Here is a 15,631-nt window from a genome sequence, read left to right as displayed (position 1 = left end):
GGTCGTCCTCTAAACATTGTTTCTTCTGACTCGACGGGTATCGAGAGTGTCGGATGTGGAATAGACCATGTCGTCTTTTGCTTCCTCGCCTCCTAGACGGGATATTGGTCAGCTTGACCACAACGGTCAGATTTTGACCAATATATTCACTATCTCTCCTTGTTTTGAAACTAACAAAGAAAAACATAGATGAGGGCGACACTTTTTCCTCCACCACTATTCCTCATCGCTTACATGAGCTTTGGGTTCATGCTGAAGCTTAGCGGGATATATACAAGAGTTTGTGGGAGGCAGGCAATATTACTAAGGCCGCATATGAGGAAGCACAGGCAAAGGTGCGAAAGGCTCGTATCAACTGTGGTTATGACTTTACAACTCCGGAGGCCGATGAGGGCGCGGATGATGACGGAGGGCTTCCTGGAGATGGTGGCGATGATGGTGGAGGTGATGATGCCGAGTGAAAGAATGCTGTCTTTGTCTATTTTCTATTTTTTTATTCGTTGTCGGTTGTCGTTGTTTCTTTCTCCTTTCCTCTTCCCTTTTTTTAATTGTTGGCTTGGGCCGTGTGTAATCTGCGACCGTTTGCGCAGTGACTTTGTATAAAGAAGAATTTTTTATTGTTATTTGTCGTGCACTTTATCTTTGTTTTTGATTTTCGTGACTTTGGTGCGAAGTAGATTCTCACATAGAGAGTCCCGGTCTTTCTTTCCCTTTATATTTTCTGATGGTTCTTGGCCTTAGGAATACTTCGACTTTTCTCTTTGGCGATGGCTCGTGGCCTTGAGAGTGTGATTTCAAACTTTTGTCGAAATATCAACCCGTTGATGTTCGATCAAGGTCAAACTCTTCTTTTTGGCGAAGGCTCTTGGCCTTAAAGGGTGTTATTTCGAACTTATCGAAATAGTAACCCATCGTTGTTCGGTCGAGGTCGAACTCTTCTTTTTGGCGAAGTCCCTTGGCCTTAAAGGGTGTTATTTCAAACTTATCAAAATTGTAACCTGTCGTCGTTCGATCGAGGTCGAACTCTTCTTTTTGGCGAAGGCCCTTGGCATAAAAGGTGTTATTTCAAACTTATCGAAACAGTAACCCATCGTCATTCGATCGAGGTCGAACTCTTCTTTATTGGCGAACGCCCTTGGCCTTAAAGGGTGTTATTTCGAACTTATCAAAACAGTAACCCGTCGTCGTTCGATCGAAGTCGAACTCTTATTTTTGGCGAAGGCCCTTGGCCTTAAATGGTGTTATTTCAAACTTAACGAAATAGTAACCCGTCGTCGTTCGATCGAAGTCGAACTCTTCTTTTTGGCGAAGGCTCTTGGCCTTAAAGGCTATTATTTCGAACTTATAGAAATAGTAACCCATCGTCATTCAATCGAGGTCGAACTCTTCTTTTTGGCGAAGGCCCTTGGCCTTAAAGGGTGTTATTTCGAACTTATCGAACTAGTAACCCACCGTCGTTCGATCGAGGGTGAACTCTTTTTTTTTTTGCGAAGGCCCTTGGCCTTAAAGGGTGTTATTTCGAACTTATCGAAATAGTAACCCGTCATCGTTCAATCGAGGTCGAACTCTTCTTTTTGGCGAAGGCCCTTGGCCTTAAAGGGTGTTATTTCGAACTTATCAAAATAGTAACCCGTCGTTGTTTGATCGAGGTCAAACTCTTCTTTTTGGCGAAGGCGTTTGGACTTAAAGGGTGTTATTTTGAACTTATCGAAATAGTAACTCATCGTCGTTCGATCGAGGTCAAACTCTTTTTTTTTGCGAAGGCCTTTGGCCTTAAAGGGTGTTATTTCAAACTTATCAAAATAGTAACCAGTCGTCGTTCGATCGAGGTCGAACTCTTCTTTTTGGCAAAGGCCTTTGGCCTTAAATGGTGTTATTTCAAACTTATCGAAATAGTAACCCGTCGTTGTTCGATCGAGGTCGAACTTTTCTTTTTGGCGAAGGCCTTTAGACTTAAAAGGTGTTATTTTGAACTTATCGAAATAGTAACACGTCATCGTTCGATCGAGGTCGAACTCTTCTTTTTGGCGAAGGACCTTAGCCTTAAAGGGTGTTATTTCAAACTTATCGAAATAGTAACGCGTCGTCGTTCGATCGAGGTCGAACTCTTCTTTTTGGCGATGGTCTTTAGCCTTAAAGGATGTTATTTCAAACTTATCAAAATAGTAACTCGTTGTCGTTCAAACGAGGTCGAACTCTTCTTTTTGGCGAAGGCCCTTGGCCTTAAAGGTGTTATTACGAACTTATCGAAATAGAAACCCGTCGTCAGTCCTAGTTTTTTGAGAATCAGGAATCCTCTGGGGGAGTACCAGTTCGCTTGATATTGTTTGCATTGGAGAGTGTGATGTCGCGGAGTAAGAAACGTTGTTGTTTCGCTTATGTTCGTTTTGTGCACACATTGGAGTTTCCTTGTCTAATTCTTGCCTTTCGGCTTGGAGGTGTCATCGGCGGGCGATGTTTCGGTTGTCCTGTAGTAGTTTCCCATTCTCTAATTGAGATGTTTCTTTGCTCGCTCGCCCGCACATCACTTGTATTCCTGCTTGAGCAAAGATCAGAAGGTGAGTTAAAATGATACTTTCCTTACCCCCATCCGATGGATCGGTGAATGAGAGTAGGTTTGTAACGTTGCTCGTTTTTTCTGGCATTTCAACGGTTGATGGGGAGATGATTCCTAAATTCAGTGACTGTATTCAGCTCTCTTCCCCTCCTATGCTGCGCCTTTGCCCTGCGTGGGTTGGGCTTTGCCTTAGCACTCTTTTCCGTGGGTAATCGTGTTTCTTGTCTTTGATCTGGAAGAGACTAGGAAATTTCACTAAGAAATCCCCACAGACGGCGCCAAATTGTTTGACTCAAAAGATATTGGAACCATTTTGAACAAATCAATTAAAGAAAATGGAGGGTTAAATCTTAGTCAACCATAATAAACTCTAGATCAATAAACTAATTGGAAAAATAACACATAAGATGAGATAGAGATAACCAATCTTATTGAAAAAACTTTCCGTTGTTGATCCCATTAATCGATAGAAGGGACCCTTTTTACATATTTCCTTGGAGAGTGCTCCGTTCTTCTTCTCATTATGAAGATTACAGGGGAGGGGACTAGGCCCTAGGGAGAGAGGAAGAAGTGAAAAACCCGCCACCTTAACCGAAGGTTTTCCCCTACTATATATAGTTATGGGACCTTTTGCTATTTACTTGGTCCGACACTCTCTCTCACTATGTCTGCCTTGGTCGTCCTCTAAACGTTGTTTCTTCTGACTCGACGGGTATCGAGAGTGCCGGATGTGAAATAGACCATGTCATCTTTTGCTACCTTACCGCCTGGACGGAATGTTGGTCAGCTTGACCGCAACGGTTAGATTTTGACCAATACATTCACTATCTCTCCTTGTTTTGAAACTGACAAAGAAAAACATGGATTTCCTCGTATGCTATTTCTCATTGCGCAAGTTCTACTTTTATCGTATTTGGCTGAAGAAGAATCGACCCAGTTGGGGTACTTAGCTTCTTAGACTACTATATTCAAGTTCTGCTCCAATTATATGGTCAATACCAATCTACTTTAATAAGAAGATGGTTTTGGTTTGTCCGTCCAAGTGCATTAATAAAAGATAAATCAATCGAATAGATAGTCCTTCCTTTTTTTCTCTTTCCCATTTCAGGTTTTAGTTCTGCACCTACTATAACAGGATAAAAACTACAATATTCTGTAAAAACAATTTACGCTGTCACTATATATAACTTAAATCTATGATTTTAGTTTATTGACTGCCATCATACTACACCAGCCCTATCAAAACTATACCTTGAACAAACAGTGTTATGGCCAACGGGAGGCAGAGATAACCGCGTATGACATTGTTGTGAAGCAAGTGTGATGCGCGTGGGATCATAACGAACATGTAAAAGTGCTCCCTTTATGCACAAGCAAACAGCTATAGGACCCTCCTCGCCATTTTTCAACATATCAGCTATATCATTCAGTCCTCTGCAGCACCTATTTGATGGCTTAATGGAATGATATTTCCCTTTAATGTATGAATAACATGGTACTAGCCCTTTTGAAACCATCTTACAAGAGGGCTTGGCCATTGCCGGTGCTGCTAAAACTAGCGAGAGAATGATCAGAGTATAGAATATCTTCACCATTTTTTTTAACCATTGATACTGATGAGTGGGGTATTCTAATTTGGGTGTAATAACTTATATTAAGTGAGGCTAGAGTTTGTTGCCTGAATTTCTTGCCCGGTTAACACACAAGCATCATGCAATGCTGAGAGTTCTCCACATTTAAGATTGTGATTGATTCAGTCTGTTAAAGGGAAGTAAAAGAAAAACTAACTGAGCCTTAATCTGGATTCAGTTTTCCACTTTTTTGTTGAGAGTGTAATCCATAAGGCCAAGAATATGCTATATTTTGTAATTCTTGTATAAGAGAAGTGGGGAACCAGGTTCTGTCACAAAGTGCTTCTAATATGTTGCCATCATACTCTAGACATGTTTTAATTTCTAAATGAAGGCTTATTCAAGAATACAGCATATCGTCAACAAAGATGTCTGTCCATTCCTTAATTTCACAATGTTTCTTGCTTGCAGATACATAATACATTTAAGATATTGTTTCATACATAATTATATAATCGTGTATGGTTTATTCATAATTCTATAGTGGTTCAGGCAGCTTCCTTGTGCGATATCCGTTCAATTCAAAGAAATCCTGCATGTAGAGAACAAGAAGTTTAGCTAAGCAGATCAAGCAAGTATTCTGAGAAAAATTGGCTGAAATATTTTGGATTTACTTGTTACAGTCGAAGTTCTTATCTATGGGAGGGATTGTATAAGGAAGGCCACATTTCTTGGGGAGTTCAGAAATGCGAGAGGGAATATCGTGATCATCAATCACTGTTGTTTTTATACAGTTGCAGAGAGCAACTCCATCTTCTCTGGCTTTTACAAGCTCAAGTATGTCCTTTAAACCTGAACAACAAGCTTCGGATGGATTAGCCTTTAGATTACCTTCGACGTATGAGTGACAAGGTGCTAGCTGCGTTTTAACAGTTGGACAGGATGGAGCAGCCGAGGAAGATCCTACGAGTGCTAATAGTAGGAAACAAAGAAATACAGGCAAACGAGCCATAGCCAATGTTTATGCCTGCACTATATTCAACAAATGGAAGTGAAACTTTAGTGTACTAGTATGTATGAATCCAATTCTTGTGCAGATGAGCAACATTTATACCTATCCAACAATAAGTTGTTTCTTTCAACCCTTTTGGCTGTTACAACATGCAATTCTCATGAATTAGTAATTTCTCAGGTTGTTGTTCAATTGGAATTTCGTACGATTTTCTTTGATTGAAACTCACAGGGAACAACAATGTATTAGAGGACAAAAAGGAAATTTTTGCTCTTCATAAAATTAATTATTTGCACGTAAAACATGGTCTTTTAACCACCAAAAAAAAAAAACAATGGTCCACCTAGGAAATGTAATACGAACAGGCCATCCATTGACATTCCCTGCCCCAACATGTGATAGACATCCAACTGTAAGTTTCTTCAGTCAACCATCAATTAATTATGTCTGATCTATCACAAACTAGTTGAGATCAGGTTTATGAACCTTGTGCACTCATATCATTTTATTTGGACACTCTTCATTCCATATTTAAAAAAAAAAAAGATCCTACTCATGTCAGAATCGCTGAATCCAAATGCTGCATATTGTAACGGCTAATGATTCATGTCGCATGAGGCGGATCTAGGATTTAAACTCTATGGGTTCAACCTTTAAGGTTCTTACTACTGAACTCATTATGTTCTTAAAAGTTATGGGTTCATATCTATAATTTATTGTGATTGTAGCGATTTTTTATATATAAATTTGTACTCCGAATCAAAAGTTATGGGTTCAATTGAACCCGGTGTTATAGGGCTACATATGCCCATGTTCATGCGTGTAGTTGTGCCAAGAAGTTAACATTTGCTGTAACAGGTGATGAAGGAATAATTGCAGATCCTAACCAGCTTGGGGATGATTTTGTCGAGTCATTCAGGCTTATAAAAAAGGCCTCCTCTCCAAATTTAGGACTAATGTTGATTAGCTTATTACACATTTGGATGCTCCTCAACAAAACTCGAAAACTTAGTGTTTATTTCATGATTCATAAATGCAAGACTGAGTTTGTCAGCACGAGCACATTTATGATATGTAAACTTATTGCTGATGAAAGAAAAAAAAACGTATTGCTCAAAATTTTATATTTCATTAATATTGTAGCGATAGTGATCCGTCGCATTATACTTGTGTACCAATGTTATTGTCAATAAGACACTTCCTAATAAAAAAGAAAAAGAACTACTATAAAATTTGAGCCATAACTAGAAGAGCTTGTCCAGCATTTTTTTTTATCCAAGGCAAAGGCCTCTTTCTACCGCAGCATCCTTTATGAGCTTTAGAGATTGTTCAAGATCGTCCAACAGTTGATTCGGATCAGGAATCACACTTTCGTCTACTGATAGAACTATAGTCATCTTGTTTATATAACTCTGGAAATTAATCATCAGCGCCTGAAATTTATGTAAATTAGATAATCTAAACAAGATCACTAATCTATTGATAAATCATTACGATTTGGTCAAGCAAATTAGTGATACTTACATGAGGTTGCCCATAAGAACTGGGTGCAAGGTAAGCAATAGGGTGCCCATAGAAGCCAATTTCCTCTTGAGGACCGACCAAATTAGAGAAACAGAGTGTTGTATTGGTGAGAATTTTGTGCGATATTGTACTTGATGTCTGAATTAATTTATTTTTTTCACAGAAGAAAAAGGGTCAAATCTTGTAATTATTGAAATCTTATGTTAAAGATAAAAATTGAGAAGTGATTATGCCATTACCTTAATCCCAAAAAACTTGAGTGCTAATTTGGAGATGGAAAATGTGCAGATAGCTTCAAGAGAGTTTTTCTTCTTACGATCAACGATTGTCTTAACTTGTCTAATATATATAATCTAAGGGGTCATCTCGTAATGCAATTTTAAAGGGTAAAAGGACAAAACCAACGCAATTGCCCCACTTTGCCTCAGTGTCCTTGGCCATCATATCAGCTAAAGCCTATATATTTGTTAAACATGAAAAGAATGTCAATAACTTGGCTTGAAGTAAGCTAAGGAAATTGAAATGCTAAGATTTTGAAGAAAGAATAAATGCCATCACCTGAATTCCAGTCCTTGGTCTTAAGTTAATAAGAAGTGTTGATCTCAGTCTTATGTTCTTAGGGAGATTACTGTTTTTCTCTGTTGCTCCCTTGTCCTTCTTGTCCTCACCTGCCAAATTTTGCATTAAAATTTACTGCCATGACTCTGTTTTCCCAGCAGTTCAAACAATAAAAGTACTGGATAAACTAGTTTTTAATTCTTTTTTAATCTAACTTATTTACTCTGATCAAAAGGGCAGCCCGGTGCAGTAAGCTCCCACTATGCGCGGGGCCGGGGAAGGGCCAAACCATAAGGGTCTATTGTACGCAATCTTACCTTGCATTTCTGCAAGAGGCTGTTTCCACGGATAAAGTAGTGTAAAGAAAATAGAGATTATAATATTTGTGTAATTTTACATGTTCTATATAACAGGTTGTCTACCTTCTTGTTATTAACAATTATTCCTAATACATGAGGCAGAACTTACCATATCTCCTGTTAAGATAGATAGATAAACCAGCCTGTGTTACTCCCACAGCGACATCGTTTATTGTCTGTGCAAGAAATAACAAAGTTCATAAACATCAAACAGCTATATATTAGTAACATCTAATATACATCACATACAGCATTTGATTGGACTAAGAATATATGTAACATATTTAATGTATTTTTCACCAACTTCAAATCATCAAGACTGATTGTCCTATGAGCAAGTCTCCTAGGATTAAACTCAGAACCAGGCTTGCCCTTAATTGGCGTATTTGTGTCCTTCAAAAAAACAGTCGTGGCCATAAACATCAATACATCCACTATTGTGTTCCTGTTGCGGAAGCCAAATGTATATAGTGTGAATAAGTCACAACTACTATACCAAAAATTATGACAGCCACCAAATAATAAATAAGACAATAAAACAACAATAAAGGGAACACCAGAATTTACGAGGTTCGACTAATTTTGCCTACTCCTCGGACACAACCAATATTTTATTTCACTCCAAAAATACAAGTGAAATAATACTAAAGAGAGAAGATACAAATGCCTTAAACAGATGAGAAGGCAAATGAGAGGTGTATTTAAATCCTAAACATTAAGCCTTCTTTTATAGGGGGAAAATCCCCCCAACTTTTGCTAACCCACCGATGTGGGAAGCTGAAATATTTGACATTTCAACAAATCTCCACCTTGGCAAAAATTCCACGTCTTCAATTTTCTCTCTATAACAAATTTTGGTTGTGTCTTCATCTTCAATCTTCAGTGTTCAACAATGTTGATCAAATCCAAACAATGTTGAAACTTGACCGCAGTCACCACCTTTGTCAGCATATCAGCAGGATTCTCCGTAGTATGAATTTTCTTCACCGTGACTCCACCTTCTTCTATGATTTCTCGTACGAAATGATACCGAACATCAATGTGCTTCGTCCTTGCATGATAAACTTGGTTCTTCGCTAATTGAATAGCACTTTGACTATCACAAAAAATTGTGATACCTTTTTGTTCAACACCAAGCTCCTTTAGCAATCCTTGAAGCCAAATTGCCTCTTTCACAGCCTCTGTAATAGCCATGTACTCTGCCTCTGTTGTAGACAAAGCAACTGTTGACTGCAAAGTAGACTTCCAACTAACTGGTGCCTTTGCAAAAGTAAACACATAACCAGTAGTTGATCTTCGTTTGTCCATATCACCCGCAAAATCTGAGTCACAATATCCAACTACAAACTGATTGTCTTCCTGCTCAAAAACTAACCCGACATCTACAGTATTATGAATATACCGTAGAATCCACTTCACAGCTTGCCAATGCTCCTTCCCTGGATTGTGCATATATCTGCTAATAACTCCAACAGCTTGTGAAATGTCAGGCCTTGTGCAAACCATTGCATACATCAAGCTACCAACAGCATTTGCGTATGGTACCTTTGACATATACTCTCGTTCAGCTTCATCCATTGGCGACATAGTAGTACTTAGCTTAAAATGGGGAGCAAGTGGAGTACTAACTGGCTTAGTCTTGTCATCTATGCCAAAACGTTGTAGTACTCTCTTCAAATATTCTTTCTGAGATAAACAGAGTTTCTTTGAACGTCTATCTCTAATTATCTCCATGCCAAGAATTTTCTTTGCCTCACCCAGATCCTTCATCTCGAACTCCTTCTTCAGTTGAATCTTCAACTTATCAATTTCTTCCGAATTCTTGGAAGCTATCAACATATCATCAACATATAGGAGAAGATATACAAAGGAACCATCTTTAAGCTTGTGCAAATACACACAATGATCGTATTTGCTTCTCTTGTACCCTTGCCGCAACATAAACTCGTCAAATCGCTTGTACCATTGTCTAGAAGATTGTTTCAATCCGTACAACGATTTTTCAAGTTTGCACACCATATTTTCTTTTCCAGCAACTTTGAATCCTTCTGGCTGAGTCATGTAGATTTCCTCCTCCAAGTTTCCATGTAAAAACGCAGTTTTTACATCCATCTGAACTAGTTCCAAATCCAATTGTGCTACCAAAGCCAACATAATTCTAATGGAGGAATGTTTTACAACTGGAGAAAACACTTCATTGTAATCAATTCCCTCCTTTTGAGCATATCCTTTGGCCACCAATCTTGCTTTGTAGCGAACATCTACTTGGTTAGGAAATCCTTCTTTCTTTGCAAATACCCATTTGCACCCAATTGCTTTCTTTCCCTTCGGGAGATTGGCCAATCTCCATGTATGATTCTGATGAAGGGACTGTATTTCATCATTCATGGCAATCCTCCACTTATCTTCTTCTGAACTTTGGACAGCGTCTTTATAAGTAGTAGGAACATCATCAGCTACAATTGAGGTTGCACAAGCAACCGTCTCTATGAGACGAACATGTTTCGTTATTGTTCTTTTTGGCCTGCTGGTTGCTATTGATTCAAGTTGTTGTTGAGGTTCCTGAGTTGGAATCTCCTCTACTGGCTCTCCTTCCAGAGGGTAATCTTCATTTGTTTCCTCCTCTGCTTCTTGTGTAGGAAAAATAAATTTTCCCTCAAACTCCACCTGCTTAGAAGCACCTTTATTTTGTTTGGTATCTTCTGTTACCTTATTTACCATAGCAGATTCATCAAAGGTAACATCCCTGCTGAATATTACTTTCTTTGTCATAGGACACCATAAGCGATATCCTTTGACTCCAGAAGTAATTCCCATAAAAATAGCCTTCTTTGCCCTTGGATCCAATTTTGACTCCGTCACATGATAATATGCAGTTGAGCCAAACACGTGCAAAGAGTTATAATCTACAGCAGGTTTTCCATACCATTTTTCAAATGGTGTCTTGCCATCAATAGCAGCAGATGGTAGACGATTAATGAGGTGGCATGCATATGTAATTGCCTCAGCCCAAAATTCTTTGCCCAAGCCAGCATTGGACAACATACACCGTACCTTCTCCAGCAAGGTCCGGTTCATACGTTCTGCCACTCCATTTTGTTGTGGTGTATGTCTAACAGTGAAGTGTCGGACGATGCCATCATTTTCACAGACCTTATTGAAATGATCATTTTTGTATTCACCTCCATTGTCTGTGCGAATACACTTGATCCTCTTGCCTGTTTGATTCTCCACCATCGTCTTCCATTTGAGAAAAATTCCCAACACTTCATCTTTGCTCTTCATTGTATACACCCATACTCTTCGGGAAAAATCATCAACAAAGGTTACAAAATAGTGCTTCCCACCCAATGAAGGTGTTTTGGAAGGACCCCAAACATCAGAGTGTACATAATCCAAAATGCCTTTAGTATTATGGATCGCTGTACCAAATTTAACCCTTGTCTGTTTCCCTTTAACACAATGCTCACAAAACTCCAAGTTGCAAGCCTTTACTCCTTTTAACAATCCTTGATCTGATAGAGTTTTCAAGGATTTTCCTCCAGCATGTCCCAAGCGCATGTGCCATAGCTTGGTTGCTTCTGCCTCTTTGTCGTCACTGGATGTCACTGTCGCTGTCCCAATAACTGTACTGCCACGATAGCGGTACATATTATTATTCTTCCGATTAGCCTTCATTACCACTAGTGCACCGGAGCATACTCTCATCACTCCATTTTCTGCAATGATTTTGAACCCTTTTGATTCCAGGGCTCCCACAGAGATGAGATTCTTCTTCAAATCCGGTACATATCGAACATCTGTTAATGTTCTGATCATTCCATCATGGTTCCTTAATCGTATTGAACCAATGCCATATGAGGTAAGAGGGCTGTTATCCGCTGTGTGGATGACTCCATATTCTCCTTCTTGAAATTCCACAAACCAGTCCCTGTTGGGACACATATGATGGCTACAAGCCGAGTCCATCAACCATATGTCTGATGATGTTGATGACTCTGTTGTAACTAATGAGAAGTCTGAATCATCACAATCAGCTACATTTGAATCCATAATGGCCTTTCCATTATTATATTTGGCCTTATTCTTCAACTTCGGACAGTCTTTCTTCCAGTGCCCTTTTTCTCGACAAAAGGCACATTCATCTTTGCTGGGTCTGGATCTTGACTTGGATCTTCCCTTCTTTGTCCTCGTTTGATTTTGAGGACGACCCCTCACAAATAGTGCTTCTCCTTCTCCGCCCTTCTGTTTTTCTCGCTTTCTTTGTTCATAGCTGTACAAAGCCGAACAAACTTCTCTGAGAGAAACTTCGTCATTTCCATGGAGTAGAGTAGTTTCAAGGTGCTCGTACTCATCAGGAAGTGACGCCAACAACATCAAGGCCAAGTCACCATCATCATAAGTTGTATCCATATTTTGCAAATCTGTGACCAACTTATTGAAACTGGTGATATGTTCATTCATCGTGGTACCAGGAACATAGGTGAAGTGAAACAATCTCTTCTTCATGTACAATTTATTTTGACTGTTTTTCTTCAAAAATTTATCCTCCAGTGCTTTCCATAATTTACTTGCAGAAGTTTCCTTTGTGTATGGATATTTCTGCTCTCTAGCAAGGTAGGATCGAATGGTACCGCAAGCAACACGGTTGATAATTCTCCAATCTTCTTCTCCAATAACATCTGGTTTCTTTTCTTCAATGGCCAGATCTAGCCCTTGTTGAAAAAGGACATCTAGAACCTCGCCTTGCCACATCCCAAAATGTCCGGACCCGTCAAAAATTTCTACCGCAAATTTCGCATTTGACACAATTCTTGTCATAAGCGAAGATGCCAATGATGACGTATTGTTGACACTTGATGTAGATTCTTCTTGTTTATTGTCTCCCATATTTGACACAAATATTATTTAATAGCTGACGACACAAATCAAGATTATTTCCTTTCTGATGTAGAAGATCAGACTAAGCTGCAACTACAGAGCATACTCAGACAGAACCTTGACTCAGTTACCAAGATAAATCTTTTCTGATGTGGAAGATCAGACTATGCTGCAACCACAGAGCATACTTAGACAGTACCTTGGCTCTGATACCAATTGTTGCGGAAGCCAAATGTATATAGTGTGAATAAGTCACAACTACTATACCAAAAATTATGACAGCCACCAAATAATAAATAAGACAATAAAACAACAATAAAGGGAACACCAGAATTTACGAGGTTCGGCTAATTTTGCCTACTCCTCGGACACAACCAATATTTTATTTCACTCCAAAAATACAAGTGAAATAATACTAAAGAGAGAAGATACAAATGCCTTAAACAGATGAGAAGGCAAATGAGAGGTGTATTTAAATCCTAAACATTAAGCCTTCTTTTATAGGGGAAGATCCCCCAACTATTGCTAACCCACCGATGTGGGAATCTGAAATATTTGACATTTCAACACTTCCAAAACAATCTCATAAATGACCAAACTTTTGCAACATATGGCCACAATCCCTTTGACGTCGAATACTGGTCTGAAGAATTAATAGGCCTCTTTTTATTTCCTGGAATAGTTGGAAGTTTATCTGGATCAGCAGTTTGACGAGTACAAGCAAGTAGAAGGGACATAAAAGAGGTTCCATCTCCAAGTGAATGGTGAATTCGTAAAATGGCAACAGCCTCAGCATCAGATGTTTTGACGTTGAGAAGATGGAGATCCCATAGAGGTTTCGATTTGTCAAGTGTTGTTTTGCTAAGGTTATGAATATAATTCTCCACGAATTTGTCTGGTGATTCCTGTAGGTTTTGTTCATCCACTTTTGGCACCACAACGTGTTTTTCTACGTCCACCTTTGTGCGCACCCATTTGATTTCTCTATTTTTTTCTCGTCCACCACCTAAAAGATGAATGAAACATGCGGTTTAAGAAGGCATACTATGATTGAAGGCATAATGAAGAACTTTTTGTTATTTTGAAAATCCTTTTTTTTTAGTTAACAATATTTATGTATTGGAGTAAAAGTGAAGGTTAAATATGTTCAGTAAAATATTACAGTTTTCGTACCTGGAGGCTGGAGAAACGAGGATGCTTAACGAAAGTATGGACCAACTGCTCTTTGATAACTTGACGATTGATTCTTGATTTGCTGCCCATTATGGACAAAACGTGGACGTTGAAGTTGGGCTCCTGAAATAACCTTGCTGACGGACTTAATGGCTCTTCTTCCATGGCTAATTTTGGCTCAGTTTGAATCGGTTTCAGACTCGGTTTTTTCCATCTTATGGACTCCATTAATGTAAGAACTTGTTCTCAATAACGTTTAGCTACTAAGTACGTATAGTAGTAATAACTTTAATTTTCCGTTGTTCTGAAAATGGGTTGCTGTTGCTTTATATATAAGTTGGAAAGCCAAAGTACGTACTACTAGTAGCTTTTAGATTCGTCAACATGCATATAGAAGGTTGATGATTGTGCTATAAATGGCAATTGTATCAGGTCAACAAAGAGCAGTAATAGTTTCCTGCTTTCTTTTAGCTCACTATAATCCCAAAATCCTCTAAGTGATATGAAATATAACTCAAAGTAGCAATATGAAACAAGGAAATAAAAACAATTTAGTAAAACATGAACAAAAAATGGAGATAGAGAGAAGGAAGAGATTTTTTTCTTTAATTGTGTGTATTTTCCTATCTATTACAAGGCCTTTATATAGGCATGAAAAGTAAAGAAAATATGTCATGGAATATGTCATTGAACATAGAAAATATGTCATTGAATATGTCATTAAGCATTTGACATGAAGATCATGAAGGAAGAGTAGACATCCACCATAATATGATATTTATCATAACATTCCCCCTTGGATATCCATAAATAATGTGCCTCGTTAAAACCTTATTAGGAAAAAACCCTATGGGAAAAAAAATCCTAATGAAGGAAAAAGAGTACACATATACGTCTTTTGGTTGCCTCGTTAAAAACCTTGCAAGGAAAACTCGGTGGGACAAAACCTTGTAAGGGAAAAAGAGTACACCGCATATTAACTCCCCCTGATGAGAGCATCAGTTCACATCCTTCAGCCTTCGTATCCCAATCTTGTACACCAGCTTCTTGAAGGTTGATGTCAGTAGAGATTTGGTGAACAAATCAACCATATTATCACTTGAACGAATCTGTTGCACATTGATATCATCATTCTTTTGAAGATCATGTGTGAAAAATAACTTTGGTATAATGTGCTTTGTCTTATCTCCTTTTATGAATCATCCTTTTGGGCTATGCATGCTGCATTGTCTTCATACAAAATTATGGGTAGTTTGTCACACTTCAAACCACATTTGTCTCGGATAAGATATATTATAGACCTCAACCAAATACATTCTCGACTTGCTTCATGAATAGAAATTATCTCAGCATGATTAGAAGAAGTAGCCACGATTGATTGCTTAGTCGATCGCCAAGATATGACAGTGCCTCCACATGTAAACACATAGCATGTTTGAGATCAAGCCTTGTGTGTGTTAGATAAATACTCTACATCGGCATAACCAACAAGATCGGGATTGCAATCATTGCCATAAAATAAACCCACATTGGTAGTCCCTTTTAAATAACACAATATGTGTTTAATTTCACTCCAATGTCTCCTTGTAGGAGCAGAGCTATATCTTGTTAAGACATTAACTGAAAATGTTATGTCACGCCTTTTAGTGTTAGCAAGATACCAAAGTTGGTCGCTAAATTTAAATCAGATTTATTTATATTTTATATAATATTTAAAATAATAATATAATTGTTAAACGTTAGAACTAGGTTCCCAGATTAGCGACCAAAGTTGGTCTCTATTTTTGTAAGCGACCAACTTTGGTCGCTAAATTTGAATTATATTTTTTTATATTTTATAATATTTTTTAAATAAAAATATAATTATTAAAATTTTATAACTGGGTCCCATTTTAGCGATCAAAGTTGGTCGCTATCTGCTTACCCCTTAATTAGCGACCAACTTTGGTCGCTAATTTTAAATTATATTTATTTATATTTTATAATTTTTTTAAAT

At 38.2% G+C, this 15,631-nt stretch overlaps 1 protein-coding gene, 1 long non-coding RNA gene and 1 pseudogene across 2 annotated transcripts; all 3 read right to left on the bottom strand.

Moving 5' to 3' along the window:
* Nucleotides 1-3,777: 3,777 nt before the first annotated feature.
* Nucleotides 3,778-4,152, bottom strand: LOC104212811 (non-specific lipid-transfer protein C, cotyledon-specific isoform-like). The gene has a single exon (XM_009762163.1). The coding sequence runs from the start codon at nt 4,150-4,152 to the stop codon at nt 3,778-3,780; it is 375 nt and encodes a 124-aa protein (XP_009760465.1).
* Nucleotides 4,153-4,547: 395 nt separating this feature from the next.
* LOC104212808 (uncharacterized) lies at nt 4,548-5,221 on the bottom strand. Its single transcript, XR_011403171.1, has 2 exons — nt 4,803-5,221; nt 4,548-4,720 (listed from the first exon to the last, which is right to left on the bottom strand). It is a non-coding gene; the product is annotated as an uncharacterized lncRNA (long non-coding RNA).
* Nucleotides 5,222-6,353: 1,132 nt separating this feature from the next.
* Nucleotides 6,354-14,184, bottom strand: LOC104212812 (wax ester synthase/diacylglycerol acyltransferase 11-like; annotated as a pseudogene).
* Nucleotides 14,185-15,631: the final 1,447 nt, after the last annotated feature.

This window comes from Nicotiana sylvestris, chromosome 1 (genome assembly GCF_000393655.2).
Source record: "Nicotiana sylvestris chromosome 1, ASM39365v2, whole genome shotgun sequence".
Lineage (NCBI taxonomy): Eukaryota > Viridiplantae > Streptophyta > Magnoliopsida > Solanales > Solanaceae > Nicotiana > Nicotiana sylvestris.
This window is presented reverse-complemented; position numbering and strand designations above follow the sequence as displayed.